Raw genomic sequence first — 23457 nt, 5'->3', positions numbered from 1 at the left:
TATTATGCTAGAATATAACAGGGAATACTATTGATACATAAGTAATATTATTGTTACATAGTATCTTATTACCTTATAGTAGTATATAATATACACTGTTTTATATGACATTATGTAACACAATAGCATTACATATCATATATAATCATATGTAATATGCATATTAAAATATTTACAGTATTATTTATTATATTATATTATATATAAACATATAATATACATATTACATATAATATAAAATATATTTTATTATATATTTTACACATGCAGCAATAAGATATAAGGGCAGGAAACTATTATTTTCAAGAAAAAAGCCGGGAAACAGTTAAAGGAAGAGGGAAAAAAGTAATTTGAAAATAAAGTTATATAATGGAAAAGGTTATGATTTATTATAAATTAGAATTCTATTTTAATAATAATATGGGATGAAATATTTCTTCAACAAAACAACTATTAAGGATATTGTATAATACCTATGCAAACTAAAACCAGACAAGAGTCTGGGGGTAAGAAATTAATTTGAAGCTAAAAAAAAAGAAATTAGGACTGAAAATAAATAAAAAAAAATTCCTTTATTTGAACCAACAATAGTCAGCATGTTATATCATACTTGAGCTATTGGTCTTGAAAACTTTTGTATTTTTACTATAACATTGGTTAGTTTAACAAGGAAAGGGAAATATTTTGGAAGTTGAAGGATTTTTTTAGATTGCAATAAGAATGGTCAAAAATGGATAGTCTATTTTACTATTTAATAAGAATAAGTTAATATTTAAAAAATTATTGATGTTTTAAAAAAAGAATTCTATTACTTTGCAATAACTTTTGACCACAATTGTCCTAACTAAAAATTGTTCATATTTTAAAAAAGAATTATTGCTACTTTCCAATAACTTCTGACTACATCCCTCCCAACGAAGGACTAGACTTGTGAGCTTATGAATATAGGACATTCTATAATGAGGAAATTCCTCCTATCAATGTAGGTCAGATCTGTTATTCAATTTATGGTCTTAAAAGAATGGCTGGGAGCATTGAAATAGAAATGATTTGCTTATATTCACAAAATATGTAAATGTCAGATGTAGCCTTTTAACCCAGGTTTTCCTGGCCTTTAGGGAAGCTCTCTAACTATTAAACCATGTTGTAAGCAGCACATTCCTCACATTTGAAAATGTATGCTTCTCTCTGCACTTTGCTTGAGAGGAAGATGGTATGTTTTACTGTCAGACAGTTGAAGTCAAACTTAATTACTTTATTGATCAGAATTCTGATATCTTTCAATTGTGTTGCCCATAATATTATGGCCATTTTGTAAAGTATTCTCTTGGTTTCTGCATATTTGCTCTGTATCAGGTCACACAAACCTTAAAAATTCTTTATATTTGTCATTTATTTAAATGATGCAATAATATTCTATTATATAACAATAAATTTTTTTCTAGCTATTCCCCAACTATTCCTTGCCCCCATATTTTGTGCTACCACAAGAAATACACTATAAGTATTTTTACAATTATTTTCCTCTGGCATATAGACTCAGTAATATAGGGTCAAAGGTATGTTTATTTTAATGTCTTTTCTAGTATAGTTCTAAATTGTTTTCCAGAATCGTTGTACTAGTTCACAGTTTTATCATCAATGAGTCTTTGTCTTCTTATAGCCCTGTTAACATTGACCATTTTTATCCTTTGCCACCTTTGGCAATTTGATGCATGACAAATAAAACTTCAAATTTGTTTTATTTTGTAAGTATTGTATTAATAGAAACTCAGAGCATTTTTCCTATGATCAATGATGGTATGCATTTCATTTGAAAAGTTATGGATTAGCTCATTTGACTATTATCTATTAGAGAGTGACTCTGGTCCTTATCTAGAATTGTTTGGTTTTTGAATAAAGACACAATCAAAATCCAGTAATATATAATAGCACTAGGAGAAGCAATTAAATAAGGAAGTTAGGTGGTACAGCAGATAGAGTCCTGGAGTCAGGAAGAATTGAGTTTAAATCTGGCTTCAAATACTTACTAGCTATGTGATCCTGGGCAAGTCACTTAATCTTATTTGTCTCAGTTTCCTCATCTGTAAAATGAACTGAAAAAGGAAATGTCAAAATACTCTAGTATCTGTCAAAAAAAAAAAAAACCTAAATGGGGTCACAGTCAGGAATGATTGAAAAATGATTGAACAACAACAAAGTGGTTAAATGATTCAATATCTAAAAACCAACTAAGAAAACAATCTATTTTTCACATAATTTGATAAAACAAAATAGTTTCATTAGAAATGGATTACCGAATATCTACTATTTTAAACAGACCTATGAATAGGTCTTTAAAACAGACTTCAATAGTTTTGCCTCAGGGTCTTGATTTTCAGATATACTTCCCCTCTTATTAAAATGACTTTCCACAATGACTATGGCTCTAGAACTTTGCCTTGTAGTCCTCCACCAGGAGTATTAAGGCCAAGACAATTCTCTTAGATCTAACTTTCTCCCAAGTCTTTTTAAAGTCATTTTTACACCTTCCCACCAAGACCACTTTAATTGTGGGACTTTTTTTTTGAATTACTATCACCACTCCCTTAATTGAATTTCTCTGAGGTTTTGAGAGTCCTAATAACAGGAGCTTGAAGCTTGGAAGCTATAGAAAAGAGTTGTTAGTTCATTTTTACAATTTCCCAGGACAGAGAGAGAATATGTAGGTAATTTATACTTGAATCCTGAAATTAGCCATCATGGTGGCTGTGACTTGTACCAAGAGAGGGCCTCCTTCATAATTTTTCTTCCTGGCCTTATTTAAAAGAAAAGCTGCTCCTCCAGAAGAGGAAGGGCTAAGGACATGTCTATGGAGGCAACTAAAAATAACCAACAGCCATGTTTTCATTTCAGCATAACACTACACTAATGTTAGACATCAATGATGATGATGATGATGATGATGATAACACCTAACATTTACAAAGGTAAATGTTACCTTTTTTCAAGGTAGATACAAGGTTTTATGTCTTTCGATTTTTCCATAGTGTGATGAATTTCATAAGCACCTAATGTTTTTGAATAAATATTGAATAAAATTGACTTTAACTCTGAAATATATAATGGAATTCATTTTTAAGCAAGAAGAAAAATCATTTCACAATTTACTCTTAGTATTTTTAAAGTTTACATATTTAACTATTAAAAATGAAACTAAACTCTATTTGGAGGAAACTGAGATAGCAATTAACTTCTTCAGATGATTCTACTTTTTTAAAAGTTTTCTTTCTAGTATAAAAGAAATTTGGAGGAAGATTAATATATATGCTATTTGAAGACAGAATGGTCTAAAAATTACCCTGTATTCCAAGGCTGCACCACTTAAAAGGAAGACATTTAGAGTCTACTCATTACTCAGCTTTCCTCATTTATGGGATAAAATTGCCTTTATGGGCATTCTGCCAGTACCATTTATGTACAGTGTAAGGCAGATTGCTAGAAGAAAGTACTCTGCTAAAAAAACATCTGTTCCTCATGAAGAATGTTAGACGATGTATCACCCATTATTTTATCCATGACTATTATATACTTTATTACAGTGCTGCCTTATTTGTTTAGTGGTCAAACTTCCGGTGATCTTAACCATTGGCACAAAAGTGGAAGGAAGTGAAAAAAATCCTTGAGCAGCAGGAAAACAAATACCATAATGTTTAGGCACAAAGAAAGGCAGTATGGTCTTTCAGGATAAAGATTATTGACTTAGAAATATTGTAAAAGACTCAGCTTGGTGAATAGAACATTGCATTAGGACATGTTAATTCCAGTGCCATCTCTGCTGCTAACAAGCTGGATTATATTAAGCAAGATATTTCATTTCTCTGGGTTTCAGTTTCTTCCTTTGTAATAATAAATAGTATTTCACTTAATGTGCAATGGTATTTACACACATATATTGTATCTAGGTTATATTGTAACATATGTAAAATGTATGGGATTGCCTGTCATCAAGGGGAGGGAGTAGAGGGAGGGAGGGGATAATTTGGAAAAATGAATACAAGGGATAATATTATAAAAAAATTACTCATGCATATATACTGTGAAAAAATTATAAATAAAAAAAATAAAATAAAAAAATAATAAATAGTATTTCTATAATACCCATGATACACCCAGATGCTGTGCTAAATTCTTTTCAAATACTTTAATTTGATCTTGATAAAACCTTGTGAGTTAGATACTATTATCACCCCCCTTTTACAATTGAAGAAACTGAGGCAAATATAGATTTGTCTTTATGATTTGCCTAGAGTCACATAGCTAATAAATGTCCAAGGCAAGATTTGAATTTATATATTGACTCCAGGCTCAGCACTCTATTTACTGTGCCTCCTTGCTTACTTACCTTTGTAAAAATTAAAAGATTGGATATGACTTCCAGGTTTTTTCTAGGATTAGGATTCCATTATTCTATCAAAGTGCTTAACTGAATAAACTAGACTAGTTAATTTCTTCTGAATGCCTCCAGTTTTTTTTTTTTTTTCTGAGTTATAACTAATTTCTAAAGGATTTGTATATTAGTGTATGTTTGTATGTGTGGTATATAGGAGAGAATCCACTATAACACATTAATACTTAATATGGGAAAAAGGAAAGTATAGTAGAATTGACTGTAAGAAACATAGGTGAGGTTTAATAGAAGTGTTGGTGGTTTGACTGGTTAAAAATTCAGCCAAAGTAGATATTGAATTAAGTCAGAGGGCAATATCTCATCTAGCCACTAGGCGGAGTTCTATCTGAGCAATATTTCCTGGGATCATGCAGCAAAGGAGCAAGGCTGTGAAGCTTTAGTATCCCCCCTGCTGGCCAGTTGAGAGAGATCAAAACCTTCAAATACCTTAATTGCCTCCTACCACAATGGCATGATTTTTTGCATTTAGCTCATAAGCAGATTTATGCCTTGTTAAATGCTATTAATTCTACAAGCTGTAATGTAGGAGAGGAAATTAAATGAAATTGTATGAAAATTTGGCTCTACTCTCTACCCCTTGGAAGAATTCATCACCTCTTGGGTTTTCTTGCTGTCATATCCACAGATTTAAATAGAGGGCAGAAAAGTTGCCTGCAGCTTTCTTGTACATAGGATCTTCACATATTTGAAACAAGACAAAATTCTCCCAGTCTATAAAATGATAAATTAGTCTAGGGCCATCTAGTACATGGGCAAACACTTCAAAAATTCTTGAAGGCATTACTGTACTCAGTAAGAGATACACATAATTTTGATCCCAAATTGTTAAGTCAAATTATGTTCAAAGTCTTCTGTTTAAGGCAGTGAAATGTGTAAAATAGTTTTGCATGATTTCCATTTTTTAAACAGACCTGTAATTTTTCTCAGGGTAAGGAATTCTCTAGCATAATTTTTTGGGAGCAAAAAAGGTTAAATGACTGAGTGTTGGTAGCCATCATATGTCAAAGATAGATCATGAAATCTGATTATATTGACTTTTGAGTCTAGGCTTCCAACTTCTAAGCCCTAAAGCCTCTCTATTAAACATTAGAAGAAGTTTCTTTTGCTATAGTGCTCTTCTTGATAGTGCCCTTCTTCTTCCTAAAGTACCCAGCACGTTGTTAGATGCTAGTGGTCACAGGCCTAGTGATTGCTTGTCAAATTAAGTATTGTTGCTAATATTACCTATAATAACTCATAGATTGAAAGCTGGAAGGGACCTCCAAGTCTCAGAGGAAACCAAGCAAAGATTGGTTAAGTGACCAATACTCAACTGATAAACCAGGGATAAACCAGGTAATCAAATCACAACAGATCATTTTACAGCTGGACTTTTGATCATCAGGATGCAAGTTCCTTCAGGGTAAGGACTGCCCTTCTTTTTGCTTTTATTTTTATTCCTAGTATTTAGCACAGTGCATGGCATATAGCAAGCACATAATAAATGTTTGACTTTTGAAGTCACAGACCAACTAATTATATTATTCCTGTAGTCTTTGCAGGAGGTCTTGAGGTCTTGGTGGTGCCAGTGTGAGGGAGAGTAGATGTAAGATCAAAGAACAACTAGGTCCTGATTATTTTGAATAATGAGTCCTGTGAGCTAGACATATTATTCAAATTCATACTCCAGTGATTGGGCTGAAACCAATGACTTTTTAAATGTAACTTCAAAAAATGTGAATTCTAATATATATGCCTACTTTCATTCATTATTCACATTAATTGGAACTTATCTATAGAAGGAGAATCTAGGAGACCTCAGTCAGCATCTTTAATTTCATGGATATTTAGAAAAACTTAGGGCCATATTCCTGTGTATACATTTATCCACTAAAGAATTTTTCCCCATATAGCAGATATATAACTTTGTTTTTTTTAAGTCCTTAATAACCAATAGTGTATTTCCTTTGTACACTGTACTGACATACTTCCCTTTAAACAATATTTGAGAAAGGATTTAATTAATATGTTCAAACCATGCTACAAAATAAATGCTGAAAGTAAAAATTGAATATAGTACCAGAAATTGCTCTTTAACTCACATTTTATTCCCACAGTACAAGTAGAAATGTGTAAAATTCTAGTAATGTGGCTACATTTTATTGACTGGTTTATAATTGTCTTAATATTTCTAATTTGAGATCTGAGGTGATTCTTTGTACTTTTCCATCAGCTGAACTTATTATTATTAGTCTCTATTCAGGCTTGGTATATTCCTATGGTGTTTTTGAGGATGTATATCATGTCATATAAAGGTAAATAGTATAATGTACATTTCACTTTTTTTTTTTTAATACTTTGAAAACAAATAAAACTAAATGATTTTTAGGTGCCCTTCCATCTCTAAAATACAAACAATTGGCAAGGTTTCCATTGGTGAGTTATAATTTATACTCTGTTTTACTGGGTTATTATGCAGTTTACCATATCTGAAGTTTTAACATAATTTCTTAATGATTTTAAGATGCCAAATTCTTATGGAAGACATACAGCTGTCTTCAAGTATTTGAAGGGCTTCTATGTGGGGAATGTTTTTGGTTCCTTTTCCTTAGCCTTATAGGTCAGAACTAGGAATAGTAGGTAGAAATTGCAGGGGCAGATTTAATTGGACGTAAAAAAAATGTCTGTTATAATATTACCACTACTACTGCTATTACTACTAAATGCTTTACATATATTCTTATTTGGCCCTCACAGCATCCCCGAAAGTTAGGCACTATTATTAATCTCATTTTACATATAAGGCAGAATCAAGTGATTTACGCAGGCTCATATAGCTAGTGAGGGACTGCATTTGAATTCATGAAGAGTTGACTGGATAGACTTGGTACTCTACCCACTGTACCATCTACTTCTCTTGGGAAAATTAGGCAAGTTACTTTCTTAGTTGAGGTTAAGCAGAAGTTGATATGCTTTTTAGGGGATTCTTGTTTAAGATGGCATTTGAAGTCCAAGATTCTGTGATTCTATTTTTAAGTACGGAAGTGCACATAGACAAAAAGATATGGACTATTAGAATGAACAATTCCTTTTTTAGCATATCTTGTTTCTTAGAAGACTAAAAAAAAATGCAGTTAAAATGAACATGATATTTGAATTAAAAATTTTATTACAACAAATTTATTTACAAATGACATTTGGATTTATGCCAACAATTGAAACTGCTTAAAAATATTAACAGAAAAAAAATCTCATTTTCTTAAATACATTTTCATGAAATTGACAAAAATATTACAGTAAAAAAATTGTCATTAAGTTTGTTTTAACTTGATTGTCAAGACATTTTAAAGAGAAAGGAAATAGCTCTTCAAATTGTGGAAGATTATAGTTTTGGAGACAGTTTTTAATCAAAGACAGTCAATAAAAGATTTCAATTAATTTCCCCTATGCTTGAATATATCTATTTGAATGTTTCTCTTCCTATACAACAGCAGCCTCTGCTGGAGAATAATACTATCAACTCTGAAAAAAAATTTTCTTTGTAAAACAAATGTGAGCCAAATCTTAATAATAATAGAATTTAAAATCATATTTCCTTTTTAGTGTCTGCTTCAATTTAGTAATCTAGGGAGAATAAGGTTCAAGTTCTTAAAGCTGCACGTGCTTTGTCAAGTATATCTTTTCGGATTTTCGGATAAGTTGGATGTGTTTTGAGAACCTGTAAAATTAAAAAAAAAATGAAAATAATTGCCAAGTGAATAGAAGAACTAGAAAATCAAGTGAGTTTTCTGATTATTCATTTTTACAAAAAGAGTTATGATTTTCTGGTGGATATCTTTCAAAAGATTTTGAAACTTAAGCATATTTGGAACCTAAAGAAAGCTCAGAGTTATTGAATATGAAGAAATTTCATGTCAGGGTAATAACAGAAGGATTTTACTGCATATTTTATGAAAAAGGGATAAGAATTTTCTCATACTAAAATAGTTAGTCTTACATTAAGTTTACATTTAACCAATCATAATAAAGGTTTCATAAAACCAAGATTAAATTAATGGAATCATTTCAAGTTATAAGTGAAAAGGTCAGCTCATAACTTTGAATGTCCTTCAGATATAGCATTACTTTATTCCTGACTCTGAAACTACAATAATCAAAACAATTTTTAATGTAGTAAAAAACTTAATCAAACAAATTTTAAACAGAACTTTTTATTCTCCATTATATTTTCCCCACATTTAGGAGAATCAAATCATAAGAAAACAATGTTAAAGATTCATTTAAAAAAAAAACAACACAGAACTTTATAGGCCATATCCTGGGGGGAAGTATACATTCTGCTCTTTCTCTTATACATTCAACAACTAAAAAAACTGAATTATAAGGACTGTTATGAATGATCACCCTGGGGCAATGAAAAGACCTCTGTTATTAAAAACCTATTAAAAAGGATTTAATTATATTCATTATTCTGTACTTGTTAAAAAATGAAAGTAAAACTAATATTTTAAAAAAGTTTTAACAACAAGAATTGAAGTAAAAAACACATGCCTTCAAATATGTCAACAATTTCTTCAGATATTGTGGTCCAACTTTTATTTTTCTGCAGGATATCATGTTAGACCCTTTTTTCCTTAGGTATAAATCAGCATATTTAATAAGACAAGTTATTAGTAGTGGTAGTGGTAATTATCATATGAGTTTAAGGGCATTAATGAGATATAAGTGAAGGAATCACCATAAAATATCAGTCATTATGCCTCATTTTTTATATGAAAATTTGAGTGATTTAGAAGTGTCAAATTGCTACAGAGCCTGGATAACACAGCAAAAATGATAAACACTATTTATTTGTCATAATTACATTTCAGTGCCACAAGAGGAGTAATTTAATTTCAATCTGAAATACAACTAAATTGAAGCAAACTATGGCACAGAATTATGTTCATCAGAACTCTATTTGTTAACATTTAAGCACCTCAACAAAAGCGATGAGCTTGAGACTACAATATGTTAATGATGTACCTTTTGAATCTTCAAAGATTTATAAAATTGTACTTAAGGTACTTTTACTATTAAGTACACTTTATCATATCCTAATCTCTGTGAAAATTTGTATAAGGTATTTAGGGAATATTGAGTATTTACAATGACCAGAATGTTCCATTTCCCAGCAATGCTGGATAACAGTGCTTACTGTGCTTACTTATGATAGTTATAATGTAGCTAAAGAATGTAGGTAAAGTCTATCCTGAGGTTCACAAAAAAAAAAAAAAAAAAAATTACTGCTACTACACCAATGTTTCAATACATTAAACTGTAGGTAAAAATTATTTTTATTTTAAAAATAATTACCTTGTGACATATATCAATGGCATCAACGTATCTTTTCCCTTTTAAATAATTAAATGCAAGTTTGTAGCCTATAAAGAAAAAATGATAATAAATAAACAATGTGAATAAATATGTTTCCCCCCTTTTTTAAAACTTGTTCTACTAGTTTAATTTTGTGGTATTTAAGGAACTACATTGGAATGAGCAAGAATGAAGTAAAAAGTAAGACAATAGAGGAGGAAAACAATTAGAAAGTCAAGCAGAGAGTATTTGCCACGGAGATAGGAGACTATCAGTCAGGCAAAAGGCGTTTGTAAAATGCTCATTCTGTGTTAGTACTGTCCTGGGATACAAAGAAAGGTAAAATCAGTTTCTGCTCTCAGGGATCCTTCAGTCTAATAGGGAGGTAGGAGTAAACAACTGTGTGTAAATAATACACACACACACACACACACACACACACACACACACACACACACACACACACACACATGATAACCTTAGGTAATTTTATTGAAAGGAAGATGTTAGCTTTAAGGTAGGACTAGAAAAGTGAAGAAGGTGAGATTTTCACAGAGCCAAAGAAGCCAGGAAACTGAGGAAAGGAGGGAGGGCACTTCAGGCCATGGAAATGTATGGAATTTGAGATGAAGTGTCTTGTACAAGGAACAGGAGAAGGCCAGGCTCAGTGGACTATGGAATATGTGGAATGTAATAAATCCGGAAAGTTGGAAAAAGGAAGTTTATGAAAGTTAAAGCAAACAGTGGCTTTTATTTTTTATCTTGGAGGTCAGAGGGAGCCTTTGGAGTTTACTGGCTACAGAAGGGATATGGTTAGACTTTCACTCTGGGAAGATCACTTTGATATCTGAGCAAGGGATGGAATTAAGAGAGAGTTGGAGCAGTGAAACTAGCAAAAGCAAATGGGCTCATGCATTAAATTGTTGCCACTACTGGAGAGATTTTTTGGGATTTCAAACTTCTCTTTTTGTAAGAACCTCCAACTTCTATTCTGAGAAAAGCTATATTGTATAGAGAAAATTTATCTCAATTCAGAAAAATCTTAAGGTATAGTATAAAGCACCAGTGAATTTTACAATAAATCTACTGTGCATCCTAATCACTAAGTGCTCCCACAAATAGTGTCATGTTAAGATACAACCTCTACTTAAAAATTGAGGAAACTGTCTCAAAGTGGCAAATTTCTACACAAAATTAAATGTAGAATCAGAAGACCATCCTGAGGTTTTTTTTTTGTTTTTTTTTTTTTGAATGATGATGAATAATAAAATAAATGTTGACTTGGCCAATGATTTTAAATGATGACAAAATTTAATAGAAAAAAAAGTAAAGTCTTACATTTAGTTTAAAAAAAAAAACATATAAAAGCAAAATGAAAATGCTTAAACAAGTAGCACTTTAAGTGCAAAATACCTGGAAGTTTTAAACACAATTTAGTATAATTTGATCTGATATGGCTATTAAAAAAAGGGGTAGTACGATAATATGCTGCATCAATTCATTAAGCATGTATTCAATGACCATAACATGCGAGGTGCTACAGGAGATGAGTCAAAGAACAAGCTACAATTACTATTCTTATGAAACTTAGTTTAATAATGCTTAGATCTGCAAACTGTGTTGATCAGAGTACTAGTGAGTATTATGTCCAGTTCCGGGAGCTATATTTCAAAAGACATACAGACATAAGAGAATATTTATACAAGTAGTAAGGATAATGAGTATTCTGGAAATTATATCATAGAATAAATGACTGAAGAAACTAGGGATGGTTGCCTTTTATAAAAATGAGGACATGCTAGATGTCCTAAAGCACCTGAAGACATGCTGTGTGATAGAAGGATTAGGCATGTTCAGGATCTTGCATAGGGAAAGAACTAGGATAAAAACCTAGGTGGCTTGTGTATTGGGAATTTTTTTTTTTTTTAACTAAAGACCTTTTTTAATGGCCATTATCAACTTTAAGATTTTATGAACATATAGCATGTAAAGACGGAAAGATGAAAGGTTTTAAAGAATTCTTCCTTATAAGCATAAGCAGTTAAAAGATTAGTTAGGATATCAAGACATCTTTTCAGGAGAGCTCTCAAAAGAGAATTGCTCAACTTCATACTATAGCTGCTGCTATGGATAACATGAACGAAAAACTCCAACCTTATTTAAGTAAAGATTTAGGAATAAAATGTAACCAATCATAATCCCTTTACCCCACTCACCCACTGCTGGACTTATCTGATTGCCATATTTCCATGCCATTTCATAATTCACAGAGGCATCCTTATAAGCTTGTTCTTTCTCCATTATATATCCCATATATTCATAGGCTTTGCAGCAAGACTGAAGAAAAAAGTTTAGAAAGATATATCTTTCTATATAAATGTATCTATCTATAGTTCCAACATTTCATTCACAAGGTTCGAAACTACATATTTACAACACATAATTTTCAAAACTCATATTTACTTTTGTTAATGCAGTCAATGCCTTAAAGATTCCAAAGTATTCAAAAATGCTATAGTACAATAATTATAAAACAATTTTTTCTTCTCCAACCCATTGGAAGGTTCCAATCTTCCATCAATTAATAAAAGTAGGCATATTGTTTTTGAGCTACTTTATTACAATCAGTACAAAATGAGAGTAAGAGAAAATGTGAAGTTTTGAAGCTATAGGTCCTTTTTTTTTCCCCCCCAAATTTCACTTTTTCTGAATCTATAAACACAAGAAACCAGTGAGCATAAATGCCATCTTAGGAAAAAAGCCACCATATCCAGACATATTCAGCAACAGAATATCAAACTAAATTTTGATGTGCCCCACACCTCTCATTGCTAAGCAGATTGTTGTTCTTGTACTGTGTTACAGTAGGGACATGATCAGACTATATATTTCAACAGTTTCTTAGATTTTTCAAAGTTATATTTGTTAAGTCTACTTAAAAATGCAATATACTTCATTTGGGAAAGACAATAAACTGATAAATGATTCATTTTTAAGTTCTCTAAGAACTTAGTAAAACAGTCTTTCATTAGAAGATCTCACTTATAACTTTCTAGGAAAAGTATTTAATTAATATTTTTCCCAGAAACTACAAATGTAGTTTAGATTAATGTAATAGAAGTTCTGAAATAATTTATATAAAATTATAAAAACAAGTATCTCCAAAAAACTAAGGCAAATTCAAGATACTCTTAGATAATTAGATAAATTAATTATGAAAGAATCACATATTTAAAGTAATTTTGTCCCTTATAAGAGAATTCTATGTTTAAAAATAAGTTTGGTAAAAAGGGGCTTTATACTGTAAAAATCTATACTACATTTTGCAATTAAACATTAACATTGTGATTAAACAATCCAAATTAAAACCTGAAAAGGAATTTTTACAAAATTTATTTTGCATAGATTATTCTAATACATGGGAATGGCATCCAGCTGCAGTAAATTCAGTCAGTGTTTCTTTTAGCAAATGAGGCAAAAGCCCACAATTGATATTTTTCTGCAATTTTCATTAGCTCTGAATAGGATAGATAATCAGAGGAAAACACTTGACATTCCACAAACACCTTTAGTAAGTAGTACATACTCACAGCTGAAACTTGAAACATGCATAAATTACTTATATGAATGAAAATGACTAAGTAGCATCTGGAGTTATTTATTTTTTAACTCTCAAAGATAAATTGCTTATCTCCTGTTTTTCTTAAGTTTATTTATTGATCATGACAAGAATAAGTATTCTATTCCCCACTTCATGACTATTCTTACCAAAAGAACACACAAAAAAACTTGAAAATGAATAGAATATGAACAGTACAGATTATTATAAAAACAATATTTTTCATAAATAGAGAGAAGCAGAATTATTTTTATTACTTACCCTATTATGACGCAGACACCGTCTTAGCAGTTCACCTGCCATATCATATTTTGCTGACTGAATATAAATATCAGCAAGCAGCAGCCAACTCTTTTCAAACTCCTCAGCATCAATGGGATTCCAATTCATTTTTGAAATTCGTTTCAGTTGGTTTCTGGCTCGTGGTATCTGTTTCAAGATCATGTATGCTGTTGCCATCCCCAAAAGTGCTGGAATGTGATCTTTCTGTAATTAAAGTTCTGAAATTGAGACACTGTAGATACACATACAGATTAGTAATTCTTAAGAAATTTGCTCATAGATTACTTGTTTACATGCAATATAAAATTAGAATTTGACAGAAAGATCTTATTGGTTTCTTTCACTTCTCAAATATATGACTTTTTGAAATGGTGATCCTTAAATGACACTCTATATCTTCATATTCAAAGGAAAACACTAGATACAAGATGAAGAAACTTTGGCACATATAATATAGAAATATGCAATTGATCATGCTAGTACCATATTCTGATGCCAGATAATTAGTCTGACTCCACTTTTGGTATATGTTTTATTGTACAAGTGAAAACAAACACTTTAAACATAGTCCTTATTTTTCAAGTGTTTATGGTAAAAACAGTTGTGTAAGTTTTCCTTAAATATGGATTATAGCAAGAAATGGATTTGTATATATGTAATTGTACATGTAATTTTATCTTCTCTCTTTTTAAATTAGTCTCCCCTTGCTCTTTTTTCCTTATCTTTAATTTTGTTCATCTGTTATCTAGGGCATCTGACCAAAAATTAAAATTGGTGCAGATTACTTTTCCTTTAAGTTATGAGAAAATGCATAAGATTATAGGAATTTCAGAGTTCAAAAGGATCTTAGAGATCTAATTCAGTACTAATTTTTTCTAAAAAGGAATCTAAGGGCTAGAGAATCCAAATGACTTGGTTATATAGGTAGTAGTCAAGCAAGGCTTTGAACTCAGGTTTTTGTATGCTACATTGTAGGTTTTTTCAACTATATTTCCTTTTTGGAATAAAAGTGGGAAATAATAAAGATAATTAGTTATAATGATGATAATTATAATAATAAATATAAAGTTCACCCATGAATAAATACACTTGCATTTGAAACATGGGCCAAAATAACAGACCATACAAAAGAACACTAAATGTGTGTTTACCAGAAACATTGTTTTTGCACTATAATTTAATTTTGTGAAAGTTGCATATATTATGTGGGTAAGAAGTTATAGGAGAAAAGATGGAGAACAATTATTCAGTTGTGGTAAGAATATACATCATGTACAACTAAGTGAATAAGCATACTACCATAATCTACATCATAAAAGATTATGATGATGACATTATTATTTGTATAAGTACACATGAATGAAATTAATACAAGCACATCTGTCCACATTAATAAGATGTATAGTTTGTTATTTGGAAGGTGGCTATAATTGACCACACAACAGTAGGAAGGTTCTCAGGCACTGGTTCTCTTTTTCTCTTTTTTCACCTCATAGGGAACATAACAGCCTTGGTCACAACAAACTTTCTCTGATTGCTACATACTTGAGTGCTGTTTTCCAGCATTCTGAAGCTATGATATATCACTTGAAACTGAGTTTCATTCAGTTCTTACAGATTTTCTTAGGCCTGGCAAACTTTTAATTATCTTCTTTCTGCACTCAATATGGCAGTTGCTGTCATCCATCTGCCACACACACACACATTTTAGCAGAGTGAAACTACTAGAGGCATTGTTTGAATGTTGGTGGAAGGTTGCATTCTAGGACACTGTTGTTAAATAACAACTGCAATTTTATGTTTAAATGTATATTGTAAGGGATAATGAAATTGCTTGAGAATCTAATCATGTTCAAAATATTTATGGCACTCCTGTTGGGTGCACAGAACTGTACAAGAATCTGAATGAATGGAAGAAAATGATAAATTATTGGCAAAACAAGAGAAACATAATATAAGAACAGAGGGAGGGCTATAATCTTTTAAGCTCAGTCATATATGATTTTCAGTATTTACTTGTGCAGGGTGTTCCAACAATTTTAATTTAATTTAAAATGTTAATAACTTCAGAAGTATAAATGCTACAAAATTATAAAAAAATCAGAAAGTTAATTATTTAAATTTTTATATTTAGTTTTATGAATTCTATTTTATTTTATGAATTGGATTACAAAGACAATCCTTTTAGTCACTTAGCAGCAGTTGATTGAAATTTTTTAACTATAAAGTTTAAAAACTGAATATAGCAATGTATAACATAAAATTGTGATTATGTTGAATATCGTATGAAAAATCAATATTAACAAATTCAAATAATTTTTCAAATGTTTTTAAAGTTTGTAGCATTTACACTTTTTATAATGAAAATTAAAACTATTATTATTTTTGGCCATTGTATTTCAGTACTTTTAGAAGTGATAATTACATGTATGTGTTTTATTCCTTCTATGATCCCAATTATAAATTCTTCATGTAACTTGGTAGACAAATGGATTAAAGTAGCTAAAATCACTCATTACATAGTGGCTAATTTTCTGATAAGTCTTAATGTGGATGATCTCCACATGACAAACTTAGTTTTAAGTCCTTTCAATGTAGTAAGATCTACCAAAGCTTATATTCTACTGGCATAGCCTTTAAGAATCCACAATGCCACAATGAGGGATCACAAAAGAACTCTCAATGGAGGCACTATTATTTATCAGCATATAAATGACATAGAGAGTTTGATGGGCTATAAAATATTTGAGAATTATAGTTAAAAATTAAATAAGGAAGGGCCAGTATGCATTCTCTTCTTATCTCCATACACATAAAATCTCTATACACATAAATAAAGACGAGAATTAAAATAAACGAATGGTCCCAAGAAAAATGAAAGACATAAAATGTCATAATAGAGAAGTAAGAGTTGGTTAGAGATTTCTGGGGGTGGAGCCAAGATGGCAAAATGAAGTCTGGTCAGATTATTAGCCAACCCTCTGAACAGGGTCCAGAACAAGAGAGACTATGAAGAAACAGAATGAAAGAATTCTCCAATTCAAGATATATTGGAAGGAATTCAAGAAAGATGAATCTCACTGAAGTGAAAGGTTTGCAATCCCACTCAGATGGTATCTAGGACAATCAGTGTGAGGGTCTTAATCACAGAGGATCAGCAATGGAGATGCTTTGTCCTGACTCAATAAAATAACACAGCAGACCAGTGGGACAGCTGCCATCCCCAGTGTAGAAGGCAAACTATTAACTAGGGAAACTAGGCAACAACAGGTAGGACTACATCAGGTTACCCCCAGCACTGTGAGCAAGACGCTAACCAAATACATGGGACCCTTGTGCTCAGAGCCAAAGCTCAAAGAAGCATAAGAAGCTTGGGATATGGCCTCTTATGACCCAGGAGAAGATCTCACCTTTTAAAGTCACAAAATAGGGGGGGGAATAAAGAAAAAAAATTAACAAAAAAGAACCTTGACCATAGAAAGGTACTATGGTCACAGGGAAGACCAAAACACACATTCAGAAGAAAACAAAATGCCCACATGTGAATTCCAAGGAGGGATAAGAATTGGGTTTCATGCCCAAAGAACTTTCTTGGAAGAAGAGCTCATAAAGAATTTTAAAAATCAAATATGAGAGATACAAGAAAAATTGGGAAAAGAAATGAGAGGTATGTAAGAGAAACTCAACAGCTTGGAAAAGGAAAACAATCCCTTTTTTATGTCTGGGCTATATCTTTTTTTTTTTTTTTTTTAATTAAAGCTTTTTATTTTCAAAACATATGCATGGGCAATTTTTCAACATTAACTTGCAAAATCTTGTGTTCCAACTTTCCCCTCCTTTCCCCTCATACCTTCCCTACATGGCAAGCAATCCAATATATGTTAAACATAGTAAAAATATACATGAAATCCAATATATTCATTCATATTTATATAATTTTCTTGCACAAGAAAAATCAGATCAAAAAGGAAAAAATGAGAAAGAAAATAAAATGCAAATGAACAACCACAAAAAGAGTGAAAATACTATGCTGTGATCTAAACTCAGTTCCCACAGTCCTCTCTTTGGGTGTAGATGGTTCTCTTTATCACAAGATCATTGGAACTGGCTTGAATCATCTCAAGCAAAAAGAGCCCCATCCATCAGAATTATCATTATATAATCTTGTTGCCGCATGATTTCCTGGTTCTGCTCATTTCACTTAGTATCGGTTCATATAAGTCCTTCAGGGCTCTCTGAAATCATCCTGCTAATCAATTCCTTAAAAAAATTGATCACATGCAAAAAAAAAAATGCACTGAAGAAACCAATTCCTTAAAAAAATACAATTGATCAAATGCAAAACAAATCCAATGAAGAAAACTTTTAAAAATAGAATTAATCAAATGAAAAAGGAGATTACAAAGCTAACTGAAGAAAATCAAACATTAAAACCAAAATTGGGCAAATAGAAGCTAATGACTATGAGAAATTAAGAATCAGTCTAAAAAAAAAAAGGGACACAAATGTAAATTTCCTCACAGGAAAAAAACTAACTTGGAAAATAGATCTTGGAGGAACAATTGAAAAACCACTAGACTACCTGAAAACCATGATCAAAAAAAAAAAAAAAAAAAAAAAAAAAAAAAAAAATCCCGGACAGCATTATACAAGAAATCAAGGAAAACTGCCCTGATCTAGTAGAACCATAGGGCAAAATAGTCATTGAAAGAATCCACTGATCACCACCTCAGAGATATCCCACTAGGAAAATTCCAAGAAATACTGTTGAAAAACTCCAGAACTATAAGCTAAAGGAAAAAATGCTATAGGATGCCAGTCAAAAACAGTTCAAGTAGAGGGGAGCCACAGGATTATCTAGGATTTGGCATCTTCTACAGTCAGAGGGTCTGGAATACCATATTCTGGAAGGCAAAGGACCTTGGATTAAAACCAAGAATCAGTTACCCAGTAAGATTGAGTATCATTTTTCAGGGGAGGAGAAGGACCTTTAATCAAATGGGACTTTCAATCATTTCTATTGAAAGACCAGAACAAAACAAGGAATTTGATCTACAAATATGAGATCCAAGAGAAGCATAACAGCAAGTAAACAGCAAAGAAAAAAAAAAACAACATTAAAGATTATTTAAAGGTTAAACCACTTACATCCCCACCTTGGAAAAAGATACTTGCAAGTCTTGATAACTGCATCTTTCCTTAGGGCAGTTAGAAGTGGAATACATAGAGAATGCAGATATAAATTGACTCCGATGTGATATTTAAAAAAAAAAAAGATATTAAGGAGTAGAAAAAGGTTTATATTGGGAGAAGAGGAAAGGAAAGGTAAAATGAGATAAATTAGATCACATAAAGAGGCACAAAAGACAGTTCTATGAGAATAGAGGGAAAGAAGAGAGGATAATGAGATCTGTCTTAAGCTTAATCTCATCCATTTTGGCTCAAAGAGGGAATTACATATTAATTCAGGAGAATATAGAAATTTATTTTGTCCTAAGTAGGAGAAAGGGGAAAGAAAAGGGAGGAGCTGGATAGAAGGGAGGTTATATTGCAGGAGGCCGTAGTCAGAAACAAAACACTGAAGACTGAGTTAGCACCCCAAATATCTTAGAATCAGCCAAAGTTAGGATAAGCAAAAAGTCCTTGGTCTTTATTCTTGGTCTTTAGGGGTAGAAGTGAAGGGAATGGACACAGGATCTCTGCGACCACTCCTCTCCTCCTCTACCACCACAGTGACTCTGGCTTGTCTTATTCCATCCCCTAATCCCTCCTACAATTCTCTGTATACACCAAAAGATCAAGCCAGCACAGAATAGTAGGAAGGACCATTTTCCAAGCATAAACTAATAGAGTACTGTCCAATGGATAATTAGCCTTAAGTGTTCCGTTGTCTGACCCCAGTGCATCAACTCAGAGTTTCAGCCCTTTACAGAGGAGGAACAGGATGGAAAGGGAAAAAAAATTATATGTAAAGGAGAAAATAAGATGAAGGTTAACATAATGCTGGTAATCATGATTGTGAATGTGATGGCATGAACTCTCATAAAATGAAAGAAGATAGCAGAGTAGGTTAAAAACCAGAACCCCACAACATTTTGTTATTAAGAAACATATCTGAACAGAGACATACAGAGTATGGATAAAAGGCTGGAGCAGAATTATTTTATGTTTCAGCTGAAGCAAAAAAGCAAGGGTAACAATTCTGATCTGCAATGAGGCAAAAGCAAAAATAGATGTAATTAAAAGAGTCAAGGAAGGAAGCTATCTTCTTAAAAGGTATCATAGACAATGAAGTAAAATCAATACTAAACATATATATATATATATATGTGAAGTGGTACAACATCCAAATTTTTAGAGAAGTTAGTTACAGGAAGAAATGGACAGCAAAACTACACTAGTGGAGAAACCCAACTTCCCCTTTTCAGAATTAGATAAATTTAAACACAAAATAAGAAAGAAATTAGGAAGGCTAATAGAATCTTACAAAATTTAGATATGATAGATCTATGGAGAAAATTGAATGGGAATAGAAAGGAATATTTTTTTTTCTAGTGGTACATGGTATCTACACAAAAAGGGACCATATATTAGGGCATAAAAATCTCACAATCAAATGCACAAAGACAGAAATAAATGCATACTTTTCAGATCATGATGCAATAAAAATTACATTTCATAAAGGGTCAGGGAAAAACAGACAAAACCAATTAGAAATTAAATAATCTAACCCTAAAGAATGAGTAAAACAACAAATCATAGAAGCAACCAATAGTTTTATCTAAGAGAATGACAATAATGAGACAGTATATCAAAACTTATGGGATGCAGCCAAAACAGCTCTTAGGGGAAGCTTTATATTTCTAAATGCTTACATGAATAAAATAGAGAAAAAAAGAGATCAATAAAGTGGGCATACAACTAAAAAAGGACAAATTAAAACCTTCCAATTAAAGAAATTCTGAAAATCAAAGGAGATATTAATAAAACTGAAAGTAATAAAACTATTATATTAAAAAATAAAACTAAAGGTTGGTTTTATGAAAACAAAATAAAAAAAAATATAAACCTTTGGTTAATTTAATGTGAAAAAGAAGAAAAAATTACCAACATCAAAAATGAAAAGTGTGAACTTACCACCAGTGAAGAAGAAATTAAAGCAATAATCAGGAGATATTTTGTTCCAACTATATGCCAACAAAACTAAAATGGCAATCTAAGTGAAATAGATGAATATTTAGAAAAATGTAAATTGCCCAGATTAACAGGAAAATAGATTACTTAAGTAACCCCAATTTTAGAAAAAGAAACTGAACAAGCCAACAATGAATTCCCTAAAAAGTGAATGCTACCAAACATTTAAGGAATAATTAATTTCAACACTACATAAACTATTTGGAAAAATAGATGAAGGAATCCTGCCAATTCCTTTTATATCACAAATATGTTACTGATACTGAAGTGGAAAAGCACTCCAAATGGGACTGTGAGAAACATAATCTAACGATGGATTCTCTGGGCCATTCAGGACTTGCTCTCAAAATCTGGTGCTTTCCTAGGGCACTAAAAGTAGTATTTAAGCAACATAAAAATATTTGTGGTACATTTAAGAAACATTTAGTTGCTTCAGTGACTAAGTGTCTTGCTACAAATAAAAAAAAATCAGCAAGAGTCCAGAAATCCAATTGAAGAGAGCAAATTACTAATTTTCAGTGGTCAGCAATGTGAAAAAATAGTACAAAATGGAGTATGTTTGGAGTTATATGTCAGCTGAAAGGAATAACTAATATTTCCTCTGTCATTTTCACACAAATACAGGAAATGTGGTAGTGTGGCTAAAGGGAGAAATAAAACACCAATAACAAAGGAAGTTGTTTTTGTTTTACCTTAGAACTGGGGAGAAGTTGGTATAGATTAAAAAGGAAAGTGAGTAACTCTCTCTTTTAAGGAAAAAAGAAAAAAGATAGTTGAAACCTTCCTAGCAAAGAAGAAAGTAGGAAGAGCTGAAGGTAAAAATCAGTTTCTTATGGTTAGAATTTATGCTGCATTCTTATACAAAAAAGTCATACAATATATTCACACACTGTCAACACTATACCTATTTAGTCTCAGAGTTGGAAATATTCCAAGTTTACAAGCTTGATAAGCTTGGATATCTTGCAACAGTTAAATCTTTTTTCTCAGTGAGTCAAACTAGGACACCTTTATAATTTGGAAATTCTCCAGAGGATTCATTTGGCAACTGTCCTCTGAATTAACTTGTGTCCTGCAGGTTACACTGGGGATTTCCTGTTCTTTGTAACCTACCTGCAATTCCTAAAGAACATTCCTATCAATGATAGTTCTAAACAGAGATACATTATCTTCTGAAGTAGGGGTTTGCTGTGTGAATTTTTTGCCAAACAAATATTTATTTAATAAGTGTCAAGAATTGATTTTTGGAAATAAAGAATTATTCAAAATACATACTTCTGTAATACTTTTGAAAGAAAATATTTGTGTACTAAATAAAACTACTAACCTCAGAAGTTGCTATGTCAGTGAAGGTATTTAATGCTCGCTCAACATTGGCTTTCTGCTTGGTTGCCATTAGGCAATAGTTCTCCATTATTCGAAGTTGTGTCTGACCTTGGACTGTCTGAGGCTTTAGTTCTTTGAGGAGCTTTTCAGCTGTTTGCACAGCTAATCGCACAGATTCTTGCTTCGCAGTAGTATTTCTATAAAGAAACAAAGGCAGCTAGAGCACTGGCCCTAAAGTGAGGAGGACCTGAGTTCAATTCCAGCCTCGGACATAACACTTCTTTGCTGTGTGACCCTGAGAAAATAATTTAATCTCAACTGCCTCACGCCTCAAAAAAAAAAATAATATAACTCTCCATACATAAACACACACACACACACACATACATATATACTCCAATCACTCCCTTCTGATTATTAAATAAGGGAGATCATCATTTAAGTGGCCTTGCTTTAAAAAAAAAAACAACAAAAAAAGTCACTTAATTCTTTTCCTAATATAAAAAAAGATAGTAAAAACAATCAACATTTTTAAAAAGACAAGATAAACCTAGCTTTTAATGAGAGAATGTTCATCAATTCTGATTTATTATGGAATAAAAGGAAAATTTACATGACATTTGTATACATGGTAATATCTCTTGTGTTATTAATGTTAGTTTAGCATAAGTTGTAAATTAACAAAAGCAAGCAATATTATTAACATGGAAATGATAGGATAAATATTTGTGAAAATGGTAAATTTCTCATACTGTGACATTGTCAAATGACGATCTTATAAATAAATTTTATTAAAATTACTCTTGAAAAATGCCAGTAGGCACCAAACCCAATACATATTTTTCAATCCTCATTCTGTTCTGTCCAGTATTTAACCCTGTTAAAATACTCCTCTCTCCCTTTGTTAAACTTTTTTCTTTTCTATTTCTGGTGATATTACCCAATCCAGGTTTTCTACCTTTCTGATTACTTTCTTGTTTTTTTGTTTTTCTACTCTTCTGTTTTCTTCATTGTTTGCTTTACCTAAGGCTTGGTTCTTGACTTTTTGTTCTTTGCTCTAAACTCTGCATTAGGGGAAGGACTCATTTACTCTCACAACTTTAATTATTATTTACATGCAGATGAAAATCAAAAAACCGTAATTTCTTTTTTAAAGGGTTCTGATTCTGCATTTACATCTAGTTACTGTACATTTCCATTTGGATGTTACATCACATGTAACATTATGCCCTCTTATTTATATATATATATA

General features: G+C 31.5%; 1 protein-coding gene across 1 annotated transcript in view; it reads right to left on the bottom strand.

Moving 5' to 3' along the window:
* Window positions 1–7580: 7580 nt before the first annotated feature.
* Window positions 7581–23457, bottom strand: part of TTC21B (tetratricopeptide repeat domain 21B) — an 89987-nt gene continuing 74110 nt past the window's right edge. Inside the window, exons 25-29 of the mRNA XM_074303217.1 lie at window positions 22207–22402; window positions 13665–13889; window positions 12001–12121; window positions 9785–9852; window positions 7581–8147 (exon numbers count right to left, since the gene is read on the bottom strand). Coding sequence (XP_074159318.1) covers window positions 8070–8147; window positions 9785–9852; window positions 12001–12121; window positions 13665–13889; window positions 22207–22402 — 688 coding nt within the window. The 3' untranslated portion in view covers window positions 7581–8069. The remainder of the gene's footprint in view (window positions 8148–9784; window positions 9853–12000; window positions 12122–13664; window positions 13890–22206; window positions 22403–23457) is intronic.

This window comes from Sminthopsis crassicaudata, chromosome 3 (assembly GCF_048593235.1).
Source record: "Sminthopsis crassicaudata isolate SCR6 chromosome 3, ASM4859323v1, whole genome shotgun sequence".
In the NCBI taxonomy this organism is placed as follows: Eukaryota; Metazoa; Chordata; class Mammalia; order Dasyuromorphia; family Dasyuridae; genus Sminthopsis; species Sminthopsis crassicaudata.
The sequence above is the reverse complement of the archived record's forward strand: the minus strand, read 5'-3'. Positions and strand labels throughout refer to the sequence as shown.